General features: G+C 36.3%; 1 protein-coding gene across 1 annotated transcript; it reads left to right on the top strand.

The window, feature by feature from the left end:
• Positions 1–1,512: 1,512 nt before the first annotated feature.
• On the top strand, positions 1,513–17,645 carry LOC114538386 (E3 ubiquitin-protein ligase HECW2-like). The gene is made up of 28 exons (XM_028559595.1): positions 1,513–1,884; positions 3,787–3,894; positions 4,663–4,757; positions 4,879–4,948; positions 5,153–5,322; positions 5,920–6,062; positions 6,347–6,462; positions 6,772–9,450; positions 9,670–9,756; positions 9,914–9,974; positions 10,186–10,504; positions 10,582–10,664; positions 10,808–10,910; positions 11,297–11,395; positions 12,151–12,280; positions 12,498–12,594; positions 13,176–13,259; positions 13,355–13,458; positions 13,766–13,886; positions 14,102–14,215; positions 14,344–14,496; positions 14,603–14,701; positions 15,171–15,303; positions 15,537–15,683; positions 15,800–15,914; positions 16,202–16,287; positions 16,543–16,655; positions 16,753–17,645. Exons 1-28 carry the CDS (start codon positions 1,758–1,760, stop codon positions 16,862–16,864), a joined length of 5,868 nt encoding a protein of 1,955 aa, XP_028415396.1. The 5' UTR covers positions 1,513–1,757; the 3' UTR covers positions 16,865–17,645.
• The last annotated feature ends 146 nt before the right edge of the window (positions 17,646–17,791 follow it).

Below are 17,791 nucleotides of genomic sequence, written 5' to 3'. Positions count from 1 at the left end.
CTTCAAAATGGCTTCTTCATCACAATTTATTGTTTGCCATTAATTACATCCGTAAACTAAATAAAAATTACTTCGCTTCCTCAAATATATGCAGGGGATATGCATTGTCGTCTCCCAAATTCTAACGGGTTCCGCAGACCTATTTGGGATCAGCAAATATTTTCGTAAAGGCTGAGTAAAAAGCTCACTGCATATCTATTAAAACTATATATGACTTATAGGAGAAAGTTCGCTCTGCCCAAAGTATATATATTCGGTTTTCATGACAGTATTTTGACTCCAAGCTTTTGAGATACAGAATTAGAAATCTGTTGTAGCCCTGAATTCCCTTGCATTTCTATGTCGTAGTTAATGATTTGTTTGAAAGGAATATTTTCTACGTTTGTGACTCTTGGAGCCTTGCCATTGTTGTTCTCATAATTTCAGTGATTGAAGATATGTTATACGGAACCAGTGAGCTCTCACGGAACGGTTTTTGTTTGAAGACAAAGACCTTTGGTCGCCCTCTGAAGCACAAAAAAGCCATATACGATTAGCATCAAAATGAAAATATATAGAGACTTTGTATATGGGCTCTCAAACACTTGATGACTTGAATGATGAATCTGAACTTAATAGAATGATAAATACATATTTGTGAAATGTTTTCAGTGAAAGGGGAAATTTCAGTTTTGACCGACGAAACAAACTATTACTTAATTAGCCTTAACAATGCGTATGCGAACAGTTAGACAAGAGCACAGAATGACTCGACATAAAGTTACAGACTACAAAGGAGAAAGTTAGCCCAACTCCCTGTATCATTTATACTGGTATCATACTTACTATTTTAATGCAGAAAAAATCCACGATGGCTAATGAATTGATTTACTTTTTTTCAACTTTCAACAAAGCTTTTAAACCTTTGAGTCACGTCCGTCAACTGAAATGTTGTTTTAAGGCTGAAGCGGAAATGAGTGAACAAATGAAAATAAATATACTCAGGCCAATGATGAAAAAGCGCAACCTCAGAATTTCCAAAAATTTCTGCGCTTTCTCTTTGTCTTTTTCACCAGTTGTGCATGTTTATCTCTGAAGATGAGTTGAAGTGTAACACGGCTACGGGCTACCTTTAATGTATATGAGGCAACTAATGTAGTTATAGCAAAAGCCTGCCGAGTGTGGAACGTTTTTACCTGCCTACACAAAGTTATTTCACGCGAGTCTTCCAACAGTAACAGTTCAGTAATTAGTCATGTCATCCTGGCGCGTATAAAAATGAGGTCAACGTCTCAAACGAGCCCTCACTAAAATCACACGTTTGATGTGACGCTTTATAGAGTGATATATTTGATTTTTAATAGGTATTATTGTAATTATCCATGTCGTACATGGTTACCCTGGTTGCCAGTGTAAAGTCGGGAAAAACAAAACATACTTTTCTTATGAAAATGTCCGGTAAAATGACGCTTTGTTTTCTGCCGGAAGTTTGTATTGCGCTTGCGCACTTCTATATTTACATTTAACCACGATCAGAGTTGCGATTTATTTCCATGATCATCAAACTAACAATCGTATTTATCAAGTTGTTGAGATCTCGCATAATTTCTGCTCTCCTGATCACAGAGCGTTACAAAGATAAAGCTAATTGAATGGCTTGGTATTAATACTCTGCCTGACAACCATGTGTGAGGACGTCAAAATACGCGTATACATAGACAGAGTTTTTGAATCTTTACTAAGTGTCGAACACGCTGTGTTTTATAAATTCTAGCGAAATGGACAACGGTGGCTTATCGACAATATTACTGGATAAACATCATTTAACAGTTGGCGAGACTGTTACGCTATTCTGTCATGGTCTTTCTACAAGTGCTACGGACTGGATTGGATTGTTTCACACAGGTAACTTCAGATCTGTTTTATTCCAGTCAATGTAGTGTCATAGAGTATAAAGTATTTGAATTTGTTCGCAAATACCGCATAATCTCACATTACTGTTGATAAAGGCGCTCCAGATGTGGTATATTTTTTCCTAATCAGTGGCGATCATTAACTTCAAGAGACGCTCTTCACTTTCTGTAAAACAAAGCTAAAAGAAAGTGAGATCCGTCTTATTCTGTCCACCGATAGAGTTTTTATTCCAGACAGTATTGTTAAAGACTAATGATAACAAAATATATTCAAGAACTGTCAGCACTTTAAACCAAGCTGTCTCAATACCTAGGAGACGGATGTGCTTAGCGAAGTTAATGAGAGTTCAATATGCATTTGCAAAGTATTGTCCATGTGATTGTCTCATTTATTTTACAACATTTGCTGCAGTTATTCCAAATGATCGCTATATTTATAAATGCTGTGGTAAATTGTTTAGACCAAGCCCAAGGACCCTTGAAATATATTTCTACATAAGTATACAAAGTTCATTTATCTCAATAATAATTTTTAGGTATATGGTTTTCTCCATTTTTACAAGCATTTTCCAACAAATTCATTGAATTTTACATCTAATGTCTCAGTCCCCTGTTTGCAATGTCAGAGCTCATGATTTTGATATTGGTCTTATTCCATAATTGTATCTACTCTAATAAAGTGTAATCTTATCACATCCTATTTATTGGGATCATTGGGTGACAATGTGCTTAAGTGGGCCAGGTTTCCCTCTGTCAAACATCAGGTAATTTTACTACTTGTTGCGGGATGGTTCAACTTCCAGTGGTTCTCACTCATGACTTCATAAGTCTTCACTTTGCATGTTAATTATGCTGTAACTTTTCCATAACTGTCCATTAAGTAATACCACCAGAAGATGCTTGAAAAGTAATTGGATACATATAAGTAATACAAAGTCCTTACAATAATTTTCCAAGCCCACTATTTATATACATATATATATTTACTGGAAGTGAAATGCAAAGCAACTATGTAAAATAAATGGCATAAAGATAGTTATATAACATACATTATTAAATAGACTTGAAATGTAATAATTTATGATTGATAAGAGATAATCTATCTTTGAAAGCTAGATTTGTCTGCATATGTAAGTTAAATCCTTGTTGTGGCCCTTGTCCACAAAGTACAATAGTGTAATACAATATAATTAGTACAAAAACACTTTTGAAATGCATAGTATTGTGATATGGATGCTTCTAAAGATGGCAATTTTTTCATGATTTCACTTGGTTTTGTATCTTGTACATAATTATGCATGTCATTGACATGAGCTATTATCAATAGTGGTATGAGATACTGTCATAACATTGTTGCAATATATATTGGGGAAATTGGAAGAGAAAGAATCAGTCATCCATGCTCTTAAATTCATTAAAGGCCTACAATAGTTTATTGTAAAGTTGTATGTTTCAAAAAATCTCATTAATATAACCAGGGTTTGTGTATGCAAAACATGAATCTAATTGAATGCCCCTGAATATAAAATAAATAATTAGATCTCAATGTCAATTCATAGATAGAATTTCAATAGGATTTTAGTGAGATGTGACCCTTTAATTCCTTGAAAATCTTGTTATGTGCAAAGCTGTGAAACATATTTACACATTGTCATAAAATATAATACCGGTAGTGTCTATGAAATAAAAACTAAAACAAAAGTAACTAATATTTCCGATATTGTATAGAAAACCATCGCAACAGAATACTGCTTGCTAAACTTGCAAGAACTTTATAAATAGATCAGATCACCAAAATGTTCAAAATGAGTGCCTCCTGTTTGAAATTCCTTTGGCAGGCATGTTGAGAACTTTTTAGTCCTTAATATACAGGAAATATCTTAATCTCTTCAAGGTGATGTTGACTCCATTTCAAATTGCTTGGATTATAAGCAAGGAGGGAATACACTGGGCAAAAGAGGTTTGAAGTGGCTGATTGCTAACACAATCAATTTTGGAGAAGGTACAGATAAATAACAAATAATCACAAATCAATGTATAATTTGTATTTTTTTGTGATTTATATTTCTACACATACAGTAATTTTACATCAGTAATATTGCCCTATGGCCACAGGCCATGCAGACATAATTTTTTTTATATTTACTTATCACTGGTTTGATAATATCAATAAACAAAAATTCTATAGGCATGTGAACAGTTTTCTTCAACATTTTCAGTCAGTTATGTGAAATTGTAACTGTGAATATGTAGCAGTTTATTCAATAAGTACTGTATAAGACATGAATATACAGAAAAATTGGGTGCTATATATGTTACCTGACATACAGACATTTAATAAACTCAATTTTGGAACATAAATAAAATATAAAAACATTATTAAATATTAACTAGGTTGATGCCACATTGTTTACTGACATAATGACTCCTCTAATTAAAATAAATACTGGTTAAAAATTACTCACTGTATTGTAATTACTAAATTATTCTCAAATGCCTAGTTGTAAATAATAACTTATAAGCCATTTTCATTTTTGCTTTAACATAATAGGGATTAATTTTGGCTAGAGACCACAATATTGGATGTATTCATTCATTCTTTCTGAGCTTAGCTTGATTTTTTTTAGTCGGCTTCAAGAATATCTATGCCATAAGGCATAGAGATGATGCCTTTTAAGCAATTAGGATTTTGCATTTTCCGTATCCTTTTATGTATTGCAATCATGACTTATGAATAACTGTGCAAATATTTGATGATTTGCCTTTATAGCTGACAACAAATGCTTGTTTAAATATATCAATGGTGCATCTGGAAGAGTTAAAGCAATCAGTCAAGTCATTCATATTATTAACACAGATTTAGAGGTATGTTTGATATATATAGTACATATTGGAAGAAGAATGGTAATCATATGTTCTAATTTAGGAAAGAGAGGGGTTAGTATATTTTGAACAGAGCTTAGTCTTGTTTGGATTTATATTACAGGAAAATATATCACCTTCTGGAACCCTCAACACTCTGTTCTCTGGCCAACTTTTGGAATTTACTATAACAGGTAGGAGTACCATGTGTCTATGGATGATTAGTTTATCATTATTTTAGAGAAACGCATCCCTTAGAATACACGTCTGCACTAGTTTAATCCAAAGAATCAAATTTATTATCAAAAAAGCATCATCATCGCTTATTTATCCCTTTGTTCAGTGTAATAAGGGAGGTTTAATTTTAACTGTATATTTATATACATATATGTCAACAGGTATGGAAGCTCATAACTTAAAACGTACGCTCTTCGGCCGCCCTTGTCCGTATGTTAAAGTGGGTCTCCGACCTGGGAGAATGCAACGTAAAGCTTGGCGCTCACATCATGGTCAGATTGGGAAAACACGTTGTCAGGTTAATACGACCGAACCTTCTTGGAGTGATGAGGTATTGTAGTGTACATCAGTGATTTAACTTCCTAAATAATTATGCGATTATCAAGTGTCATAATTTTACTTGCCGTATAGAAACATACACGTAATATCATACTGCATGTGAGTAATCGGATTGGAGGTGTTTTGGCTTTGTATTTCGATTTTCAATTGTTCGTATATGGGATGGGTTCGTATATTTCAATTTGTATCTAGGACAGAAACCTGTAGTGTACAAAAGACAAAATTCTCTCCTCATATAAAACGTAAAAAGAAGTGAACAAGGCGAACACCTGTGGAATGTAGGCCAGTGTGTGTGTGTAATATGCCTATATGGGAGCCAAATTACCAGCACTGTCGCCCAATTTTATCAAAATAGAGATGATTCTCGAAATCACAAATTTTAAAATCGGGAGACCAAGCTATAGTCAGTTCCAATTTAATCAGGGAGCAGCGTGGCAGCGTCTTCAAACAACTTAGCATCAAATGTGGTATATAAAAACTGCCTAAAATAGACAAGACACTTTCGTCTATTTTCGGCAGTTGTTATACCACATTTGATACCAAGCTATAGTCAATTTGGTTGATGTGCATTGTGATGTCATTTCTTCAGATCTTCGAGTTTAAAGCAAGCATTTGGGACATACTGGAAGTAGAAGTACGCAATAGATCTACTGGAATTAAACCAATCTTCAGTAGGTTTCTTGGCAAACTACATTTTCCATTGAGAGAATTACTCACAAAGGGAAGAAATAAGTACTGTAAAAACCACGATTGTTTATTTTGCTATTTAGCTCTCGAGTCTTGGCCTGAGAATTGAAATAAAAAACGTTGCATGTTAAGTTGTATCATGTAAAAGCACATAAACGAGTTTGGTTGTTTTCTTCGGGTTGAACATCGTTGCATTTACTTTGCCACCGGGTTGAACATTGGAGCATGCATTGACAGAACCATTGTAACATATTGACTGATTTTTTTTTGCTGAATTTGACATTAAAGTGATTTAAAGAGTGAAATAGACTTTATTCTTATTCACACAGAACTCAAACTTTCACTGGGAGGTTGATGAAAAGGGAGCCATCGCGTAAAATTCTAGGCACATTTTCATTGACAATAAAAACGGATCGTGATCTTCCTGGTTCACGGAATTCGAGAAGTAAGTTGAGAAGTTAAGAGACATTAAAGTATTTTTCTGAGATATTTTACAAGGAGGAAATAATGACTTCGCAAAGCTAATAGATTCTTGCGTATGCCTAATGTATATGTGGTAATGATTTAACCTCGTACCGAGATACGAGGTTGGTAACAAATGTATGCAGTGGTTATGTGGTACTTGTGCAGTTAGAGTACAGGAGACGGTTGTATATAAAGGCCGATAGCGCTATGCACCTGTTGTGGGTTATTAGTACACAGTATACAGTATACTAGTAACTTTGGTACAGATAATTTATGTATGTTTTAATAGGGCAAGCTTCCCCAGATAGTCTTGACTCAGGTGATCCAAATGGCGAGCTAGTAAATGGAACTGGTAGCGAACATCCTGACAGCGAGGGCGACAGACGACCTTCTCCCAATCCTTCTACACCCGATGATGATCTTAGTTTACGTGAACGAACATCGACTGTGCCCATTCCCCCTCCCCGAGCAATGGCTCAGGTTTTTATTGACCAGTCCACGGCCGCGCAATCTCAACCTGACTTATTAGGCCTTCCATACACAACACATGAAAATGTACTGCGAAGAAGGAACCTTGATTTGTCTCTTAGCATAACCGGGGAACTCACAAGTGAACTCAACTCCCGGTTATCTATGCCTCCTTTTGTGTTCTCAAGCACATCGCTTCGAAGTTTTGAGAATTTACCATCAACCTCCAGTAGTTTTGCTACAGATATGGCATCGAGACCAGTTGAAAATGATCAAGAAAACACAAGTGAAAATTCTGACGTTGATAATATTTCTTTGAATGAACCAGTCAGTACGAACTTGAACAGTGAACTGGAAGAGTCTCCTAGCAACATGCAAACTTTATCTGATAATTCCTTAAGTATGAATGGCACGGCACATGTTGTCACTGAAGATGAAAGAAACGAAAACGCCACTCCTCTTACGAACTCTGAAATTGAGGGCAACAATGCTGCAGCAGAAAATCCCACAAACACCCTGCCATGTTCAGACCCAATTTTGAATGAAGGAAATAGTGATCGTAGCATTGAAATGCCCGAAGCTGCTGCTAATGACCTAAGCTTGAATAATTGTAATGAGGAAAGTTCGCACCTGAGTGAACAACAGACCAGTGCTGACACTGCTATCAGTGATACTGTTCTTCAAGAAGATGTGCTAGATACCAATGATGGGAATAACGAAGTGAACAGTGAAGTAAATGATACTGAAGAATTCTCGCCTGAAGAAACTGTAGACGCTATTGCAGAGCAAAGTGCAAGTAACGTACCTTTAGCCGAACCAGATTTACCCGTGTCTGCTGATAGCGCACATTCAAGTGAGAATAGTTCAGTTTCGACTGTAGCACAGTCGTCACAACATGAAGTATTAACTGCTGTTTTGCCTCCAGATGAACAAGGCTCTTCGTTTAGAGAACATGTTGGACCTGTTAACGAGGTTGATGAAGTAACTAGTTCTAATGTTTACCCAGGCCAAATGGATGATGGTAACCAGTCTTATTCATTAGCAGTGAACGACTCTAGTACTGAAACTGAAGACTCTAGTGGTACTGGCCTCCTACCTTCACATAGCGAAAGAATGGACGAGACCCAAAACCCTATACGACAAATGAACTCTACTTTCAGAAGCTTTGAAAATGATTCCTTTATGTTTGGGCGAGGGGATTCATTCATGGACCTTGAATCAGAACCGGATATCATGAATGTTTTATCTCTTTCAAATAATACCACTTCTGATGTAATAATGCCTACAAACTCAGCTGATGTCGAGGGAACTTCACCCAGAAGGACTGTTGGTACTTGTAACTTAAGAACGTTGTTTCAGATTCCAGATAGAGAGAATTCCACTCGTACAAGAATACATCAAGATGATGAAGATAGCGTTGGCGTAGGTGTTAACAATATGTCACAAGGTGATAATACGGTTCAGGAAGATCAAGTTAATTTCGTGGAGCGTGAGAATATTGAAAATAGTGATAGCGCTTTAGTGGTAGTTAGTTCGAATACTCATGAAAGTGAAAATGTTTCACGATCATTGCCAAGCAGTAGAACATCAGAGGTTGTAGATTCAACTTTTGCGTTGTTTGGTGTTGATGATAGTGAACTTGATGGCAATTCGGACAACGACCGAAGACGCTTGGAAAACGCAACTACAGATGCTGCTAGCGCAATAGGAAATACAACGGGTGAATCCCTGTCACAAAATACTAGCGCGGAGAATTCTGATGCTTCAACAGCAGCTGACATATCCCAGTCATCAAATGATGAGTTAACATCACCTGCTCCTATCCCTTCGATAACTCATGTACGATATCTCCGCTCAAAACATTTATCTATCCGTTTGCCTTCGAGGACTGCTTCTCCGTTGCCCGTTGTACACGTGGTTCCATCAAATATACCAGTTTCTGCGAATGATAGTAGTGATGATCTCCCAGGTAGTTCTATTGAGGCTGAACCAGTGCTGCCCGCAACTCGTCTTGATCCTCCTGTTCGCGAATCAACGCCCATAGTCAGTAGATCACTCGCTCGTGATGTTTTTGATGCTCCCGATGGTTCGGGGGATGACGTCAATGTCGGTGCATCCACTTCGAATGCGGTTTCTTCCCTTCAGCAGGATATTCTAATGGCACAAGTTTCATCTGCGTCTGGTGTTTCACATTCGGCGCAAAGTCGTAAAAGTTCAAGCAGCTCCCAAAGTGGAAATGCAAGAAATAAGAAAAAGAACAAATCCCGAAGCAGAACAAGTCGAGATTCGTCCACCACCGAGCCAACGGAGGGTGCTGAATCAACTTCAGGACAGGCTCGAGTCGGACGAAGGGCCGGCGAGGAAAGAGCAAACAGAACTTTGACTACAGCAGACGAACCAAACGATGAATCAGCTTCATCTAATCGTGGCGCTTCCATTTACGTTCAGATTTCTGATTTTCCCAGCGATGAAGATGTATTGGACGAGCCCTTACCTCAGCGTAAGTATAGTGAATTCTCATTACTATATGTCAGGTAGCTACGTCCGGTAGTGGTTTGTTTAACGCTGAAAAAATTGTGTTGTGTTGACGACAAGCAAGCCCAGCCTTTTTTGAGACATTTTAGGCATAGCTCTTGTAATATACAGTATCTAGGACTATGCACCGATTTTGTGTTGTTGAGTTTTAATAATCTCTGACAAAATCTGGTTTTTATTTTAGATTGGGAAAGAGCGGTGGACTCGTATAACCGCGTTTACTATATCGACCATGAAAATAGAATCACAACGTGGATAAGACCAAGTGCTGGTATGTATACTTGAAATATACTGCGAACTCACATTGGAAAAGATTTTTTACTTTTTACATTGAAAAGTTTGTTACGCTGCCTATTGGGTCGATAAACGAGAATTTTTTAACGTTATATTTGTGCTATATCCAATTTCATTTCACAATTTCATTTCAGCATCTGCATCGGAAACGTCCTTGAATGAAGTCAATCATCACAGGCAAAACCTTGATAGAAGGTAACTATTTTTAGTGTCTTCCTTCTAATTATAAATATGATCTAAAATCGGTTTATCTGAAAAGATTATTGCACCAGAATGTTTAATTTAGGGTCGCAGGTTTTGTTTTACGGTCGATGGTTGTCTTTAGATCGCTTTTTTAGATACATTACGATGAAACATACATCTCACATTATTTTGGCAATCCTAAAACGTATTTTCATCCATTTAGGTATCAAAGCTTTCGGCGAACGTTGTCAGGTCGACGACGCCGACGTTCTTATGACGAAGCAGCAAATGCCACGATCTCTAATGAGACATCAAGTGCTAACGAGACTTCGACAAGCACCACTCCTACTGTTTCCACGCGCTCTGCCACAAACACTGACAACAGCACGACTTCTTCGTCAGCAGCACGTGGTATATCGTCACGATCTAATGAAGCCACGCCTAACAGACCAACCACTAGTGATAATCGTCAGTTGCTGAATTCGACTTTTGTGAAGTTTCTAACTCGGCCCGATTTTATCTCGTTTCTGAGAAACAGTGGGGTAAGTTTATGTTTAAGAAGAGGAATTTGAAAGTGGCGGCGGTGTTCAACATAATCAATCATTAACCTTTTCCTCAGGCTGCTGGTCAGTATTACTTTAATCATCCTGAAGTAAAAGATATGGTTAAGCGAATCAGGGAAGATCCCCGAAATTATCTCAGGTTAGCTTTTTTTAAATACGAAGCAAAGCTCTTGAATTTCTGAAGCATTTCACAAAACCACGTACTAGTTCTTTCAAGTCAAAGCACTCTTCCTGGTTCTAGTGACTCGTGTTAATATTTCTTATCTGTGCTCAATATTGTAGATTCATGCATGATCGTAGTTTGGTAACATTTCTCAATGGTTTTGCGGATGCATCACAACCATTGCCTCGTGGCTGGGAACAGAAGACTGATCAGTTTGGCCAGGTATTATACGCTACAACGAACCAAAATTATTACATCGCGCGGTCAACGTCATAATGAAAGAATCCAGAATATATATAGAATTTATTAGGACAGAGTTTACACTTTAAGTTCCAGAAGCTGGTGCCCCCGGACCCGGGACACCGCTCTTATTTTCGAACACCGTGCTCAAATTCTTTTGCATCATGTTGAGGCTGAACACTTTACTAACCGGTTGAATGAAGTCGGATTTGTGATGAGTAAAGATCACAATTTACATTTCTAAATAGGTAGTTATAGCTAAATGACATTGTGTCCTTTATTCAGATTCTTAGTGTGTCACATCCCCCTCGAAGTAATCTATAGTTTATTTATTCGGTTTACTAAAAGATCTTTCTCATTATTTCTAGAAATATTTCGTCGACCACAACAGCAGAAGTACAAACTTTGCTGATCCCAGATTACCTGACGATTCCAGCCAGAATCGAAACCGATCAAGAGGTATTGAGGTAAGCTGACGATAAACATCCTTTTGAGGACAACAGCTTTCAACACAACAAAATTTCGATTTCAATTGCAATTAATTAGGACCAAAATGAATCTTTCTGTTGACCCAAATGTTGACCTAAATATTCGTATATACAATACAGACTGTATGAGTCTTAAAAATGTCGATTAATGATTGGTAAAAGTCGAAGCATCTATATACCTTCACTTCCTTCACTGAATCAAACGTTACAGGAAAGTTAGCGTCTTCCTAGGTTATATCATTATTATTTTTAAAGAAAGTAGCTGTTGGATACAATACTGCTGCGTTGCATAAACTAGTCTTTTACGGTTGAAACACCACAGTACCGTGTTGTTAGTAGTTTAGCTAGTATTTGATGTCTCATGTCAAAATACCCATTCATATTTGGGTTTACAATAGTATACTTTCGATAACTAAACAATATATGATGGATTTCCTAGCTTGATTACATCCTTTTAAATATAAAATTATGCAAATTTTAAAAATAAAGTACCTTTGCAATTGATATACGAGAAATTTATTCTAACCGGTCGATAATTTCGATAAATATGCAGCAAGTAACAAACAGAATATTCCCGTTTAGCAGGTAAATCCGTCATATATAAAAACATAGTTATCTATACTTTTTATTATTAAAATTACACATGCGGCCATTTTTCGCATCTAAATTCAATACACCCGTGCGTAGGCTTTTATTACTGCACAATTCTGTATATCGTATGTGTTTTTCTATAGACTGCGTATGCTGATCCAATAAGACGTCCTCCACCCCCGGGCATGCAGAGAGCAACTGCAGTTAACTCTACTGCATCAAGTCATGATACTTCCCGACGAAATCAAGCGCAAAGGCTATCTGGGAGAATGAGTAAGTGTTTTGTTACCTCACTTGCATGGATTTCCGCGGAAAATTAATAGGTCTCTTCATTCTCCAGTGGATAACACAAATTTGTTTTCATTCAAATAAATCGTTATATTTCAAAACATATATCTATGGATCAAAAATTTTTTGCCATTTCCTACCTTTCGTATCACTTTTCATCAGTAATTATTAACTGATTTTATTATTTTACTACCAATTTCAGGTTATAATCAACAGATTGTGGAGTTCCTACGTCAGGCTAATATTAATGATATACTTAGCGCTAGAGATTCCTCCTATGCAAATAATATTAAGTTGAAGTATGTTACTGGTTTTTTCTATACTTTAACATTCAATGTTTTTACATTCATAGAAATTGATATTGGTTATAGACCTGTGCTGTCTGCAGGCCATATTTTTGGGGTCTTTTTTATTAATCTAGTTCTTGTTAATCCTATGTTTGTTGACTGTCGCATTTAGTAATTGTCATGGTAACGATCAATGTTATGATGATTAATATTGTAACGTTTTGTTTAGTGTTACAATATTCTGTATTTAAAATTATTTTTGAATGTCGATGCTTACAATCTTTTAATTGTGATGTAGTTTGCGCATGTGTATATATCTGGGTTGGTAAGTTCTGAAAAAACGAGCCAAAGTTATAGGCGGGCCTTTGATTTCTTTGGTTTAAACAAAGAAAACAAAGGTTATGTTAATAATATTTGACCAATTCATTCAGTAATCTACCAACCCTGGACTATATATTTGGATAATATATAATATAGAAGTCATAGAACTGACCACGGTCTGGTAGTCGAAAGCCGGTAAATAAATAATACTTGTAAGGAACCTTTTTTATTACTTATTTACCTATTTTGATGTTTATATTTTATCTTTCTAGGTGCATTGTTGACAAAATACGACGAGATGGGCAACGAGCATTACGTTTTTTGTCTGATAATGTTGATTTAATAGTCTTGTTAAGGTACGACTTGCTTTTAAAATTGCCTTTTCTTGTGTCCAGATCTACAATTTGGACAAAGTTTTCATTATATTTAACGTCTTTTATTGTTCATGCAGCTTGTTCGAAGACGACATTGTATCTTGGGTACCAGGAGTCAAACTTCAAAAACCTGCAGCTACTGACAAAAAGAGGAACCTTCACATTGGACCCGACGACCCAGGTATCATTGTATACCACTGTATCATTTTATCATATCTTACAATGCATGCGGATGTTAAACTTACAATTTGATTTACCCTCACCCATTCACAACAGGCTTACCGTGCATGCAGCATGCTCACTGACCAGAGCATTGAACTGGCATCGCATATAGATTCGATTTCTGCCGGAGGATTTCCACTTGAAATTAGGACTCTTGAACCCTAGAATTATAGTGCTTAAATTTCACCTCAAACTTTCTAAAGTTTATAGAGTCTGCAATATATAGATCATGGATGTAGTTAACTTAGTGTATATGGCTGTTCTAGGTCCCAGTTCCCGAAAAACGTCAAAACCTGCACCATATAAACGTGATTTTCAAGCCAAGGTTAAATCACTGCATGAAAAAATTGCTAAAAAAGATCTTGGACAAGGACCAAATAAGATACAGTAAGTTTTTGCTACTGCATGTCAAACGCATTTCATACACGGTATTTGATTGCGTACCTTGGTAAGAATGATCGCTATTTTCATTTTTCAAAAGAGAAATTTCTTTAGATATTTCTTAAGCTAAAAACTCTAGGTACATCACTTTGTACAGTATATGCAATATACCAATGGAATAACTTCCAATCGAATTCTTATAGATTTCCTCCCAATTCTAGATTAGTTATTCGTCGCGAACATATCCTAGAAGACGCCTTTGATCAGTTGATGAAACAAAATCCAAAAACGCTGCAAAAGAGCAAATTGGAAGTGAAATTCTCTGGAGAAGAAGGGTTAGTAACTTAGCAGTAATTGATGGGTTAGTAGAAACTCTCCCTGTGAACCTGACCATCAACTAAATACCGTATTAGTATAAATAAACCTCTCCTGATTATAGCTATATATACTTATTTTTTAATAGTCTTGATTATGGTGGTCCTCAGAGAGAATTCTTCTTCCTAATATCGCGTCAGTTGTTTAACCCTTACTATGGATTGTTTGAATATTCTGCTCAAGATACGTACACACTTCATATCAGTTCTATGTCGTCATTCGTCGATAACGCGCATGACTGGTAAGACCCGTTTCCACTTTTAGTTATTTTGCGACCTGTCTTCAAATTCAATTTCTCCTCCATGCATTATAGTTTCTCCTCATTACATATTTCTCTCATCTTCCAGGTATCGATTTAGTGGTCGTATTATTGCTTTAGTGATTATTCATCAACATTTATTGGACGCGTTCTTTACGAGGCCGTTCTACAAACTGTTACTAAAAAGGTACTGTTGATGATGGTAAAATGCTAGTGACCTGTTTTGCTGATAGTTTCTTTTCCTCAGTTATTCTACCCTTCGTATCGGCTATTTGTTTTATTGATGTACGGATTAGTTTGAGAGCAAACCATTCTTGTGTCCAAAGCGTTTCAACTTGACCAATACGATTCGTCGCAAGATCATGTAATAATGACAATTTTTAACATCCACCTATATAATTGATAATGCCATTCAGTATTGCATTGTGTTTCCGTTTGCCTATTATTGTGAAAAGATTTGTACGTACCCATTACGTAGAGGAACTGTTTATATTAAAGTAAAATAAGTAATGCGGGAGTTGAAAATTAGGCATATTAAACTAAAGCGCAGCTAATACTGCATGAGACTGGAGTACATGTTTATACCGGTCGCTTGCCGCGGGTTTTTTTCCTATAAATGGCCCAGTTGTTCTTAACTGTTCTAATTTTGTTACTAGTTCGTGTGACCTGAGAGACGTGGAAGCCTTAGACGCGTTATTTCATCAAAGTTTAGCCTGGATAATGGAGAGCGACATAACTGATGTCTCTCTTGATTTATCATTTACTGTTAACGAAGAATTGGGCGGACAGGTACAGTATGATGACATTCATCGCATTGCCTTTCAATATTGGTCCATCGCCGTGGAGTAATTTTGAATGAAAAAGTTTTGTTTAACTTTATCTATACGAACTGTTATGAAGTGTTGTATGGAAAAATAGTGAAATTTTGTATTTGAACTGCTCCATGCATTATTTTGTCATGCATTAGTCTTATATTGATATACCGGCTCAACGGTTTTGTGATAAGCGTTTCTCCTTACCAGGTAAATGAACGCGAGTTATTGCCCGGCGGTAGAGATATCCGAGTGACGGAGGATAATAAATTAGGCTATGTTGAATTGATGTCCAACTGGAGAATTGATCGAGGAGTATCAGATCAAAGAAAGAGTATTCTTAAAGGATTTTATGAAGTAAGTTCAGAAATGTAGGAGTTTCTGTTTGCTGCACTATCCTATTCAGTTTAATATGGTTCAGCGCAAAATAGTATTGTAATACAACTGTATGTGTAATACATTCTTATTTTCAGATAATAGACTACGAGCTAGTTTCAGTATTTGACGCGTGTGAACTTGAGCTGTTAATATCAGGTACAGCCGACATTGATATTAACGATTGGTTTTCTCACACGGAATACCGTTCAGGTAAGTAAACCAACATCCGAATTCCATATTGTACATATAAAGGACAATTATGATACTAGTATAAGCCAGGATAATATTCAGAGAGGATTGAAAATGAAGAAGGCCCTAACGCAGTAACGCTAGTTGTGAAGGACTGAAGGTGTTTTGACTGGGTGGGACTTTCATTCATGCAAGTCCTTATTAACTGGTCGTGTTGTACGATTTCATGCTTGGGAGGCATAAACTAAGGTTTTTCTTTATCTTCACATCACATAGATAGGAACTAATCATACTCTTTCACATTTTAGGTTATCATCCAAATCATAAAGTTATTCGTTGGTTCTGGCAGGCTGTGCATTGTTTTGATAACGAACAAAGACTAAGACTTCTTCAGGTATTCTTTTAGTTTTTATCTGACTATAGCTCTGCATTGTATTTGAAATTACATTAAAATGTTTTCATATCCTTGATCGAACCAGACCTGATAGTGATAATATAGAAGTTGATGAGATAGAGCTTGAAATCATTGTGCTCATTTGTTCTCTAGTTTTCAGGTCTTCCATCATGTAATCTTCCATCTTGTAAAATATGTGTATACTTTGTGATTTCTCATGCATGTCGTCTTATTGATATATTTCCCCTGATTTAGTTTGTTACTGGCACGTCAAGTGTCCCGTATGAGGGATTCGCTGCTCTTCGTGGAAGCACTGGACTGCGAAAGTTCTGTATAGAGAAATGGGGTAACCACACAATGTTACCCAGGTAAGAAGAAAACTTTAATCCTTTATTTTGTGAATCTTTCCCTGGGGAACAGTGAGAATGCTATAAATTAGATGTGAATAAAATTTTATGTTTTTAGGGCACATACATGTTTTAATCGCCTTGATTTACCAGCCTACCAGAGTTACAATGAACTTCTTGAAAAATTGACACTCGCTGTTGAAGAGACGAGCACATTTGGAATCCAATGAATAAGCAATATCATTCATATTTGGATTATACTGGAATGCGAATGTATATATATATAGGTCATGGGAAACACGCTTAAAGATGAGAAAAATTTGAATATGGAGGGCGGGCTGGATACACCTGCTTTTCATTATTGCTATTGAGGTCAATTGGTTGGAACAAATTATTCTACCATGATGAAATAGCACGATAATGAATCTTAACTTATAAAGAATCTTTCTTTCTGGCTGAATCTGGCAGTTTCTGCCAGTACGACATAAAATTGCTTTGTCTTTTAGTCATTCTGTTGGCAAGGTTCAAATTGTAGTTTCGAGTTCTGGTGTTTGAGAAAACAACCACCAAGGATACATTCTGGACAGGTTTCATAGACATGTCTGTGAAATGTCATGTGCAGTTTATCTATAAATTCTGTTATCTTCTCACGTAAGCAACAAGTTTTTATGCAGTTGTTGACCTACTGCATATGGACTGCAATGGTACATGAGAGTATATCCCTGTACAGCAGAAGTGTGTACGAAAATATTATATTGTTATTTATTCGATTTTATCGCGTGATTGCTATATTCTAATTCACATGCACTAGCTTTATGAAAGCACTTAAAGATTTCTATTGTGAAGAATTGTAGGCTATGTCTTAAACTATTTTAAATTTGTTAGGATTTGTTACACTCACTGTTGGATGAGAAAATTGATTTATAGGAGGTTAAATTTTACGATGTAAATATATTTCTGTAATAAATATTAAATTATTTAAAAATACTTCGGACAGATTTGAAGGATATGACATGCGATAATCTGTTCAATGCCAGTGGCAAAGGTCGAGTTTCATGTTACTTCGTAGGTTGCATTGTCCCCTATAACAAAATATTTACGAAGAAAATAAGAAATTTATGTTAATGTGTTTTTATAAATAGACTATTAAGGCAAGG

Source organism: Dendronephthya gigantea, unplaced genomic scaffold (genome assembly GCF_004324835.1).
Source record: "Dendronephthya gigantea isolate DGI-Jeju-01 unplaced genomic scaffold, DenGig_1.0 000000F, whole genome shotgun sequence".
Classification (NCBI taxonomy): domain Eukaryota; kingdom Metazoa; phylum Cnidaria; class Anthozoa; order Malacalcyonacea; family Nephtheidae; genus Dendronephthya; species Dendronephthya gigantea.
The sequence above is the reverse complement of the archived record's forward strand: the minus strand, read 5'-3'. Positions and strand labels throughout refer to the sequence as shown.

What these genes read in the sequence shown, in the direction of transcription:
- LOC114538386 (XM_028559595.1), top strand. Translation starts at nt 1,758, where the DNA reads ATGGACAACGGTGGCTTATCGACAATATTACTGGATAAACATCATTTA. An exon ending in GATCCCCGAAATTATCTCAG is followed by an intron (nt 10,665 to 10,807) that starts GTTAGCTTTTTT and finishes TCAATATTGTAG; the next exon opens with ATTCATGCATGATCGTAGTT. An exon ending in CATTGGACCCGACGACCCAG is followed by an intron (nt 13,459 to 13,765) that starts GTATCATTGTAT and finishes TGGCTGTTCTAG; the next exon opens with GTCCCAGTTCCCGAAAAACG.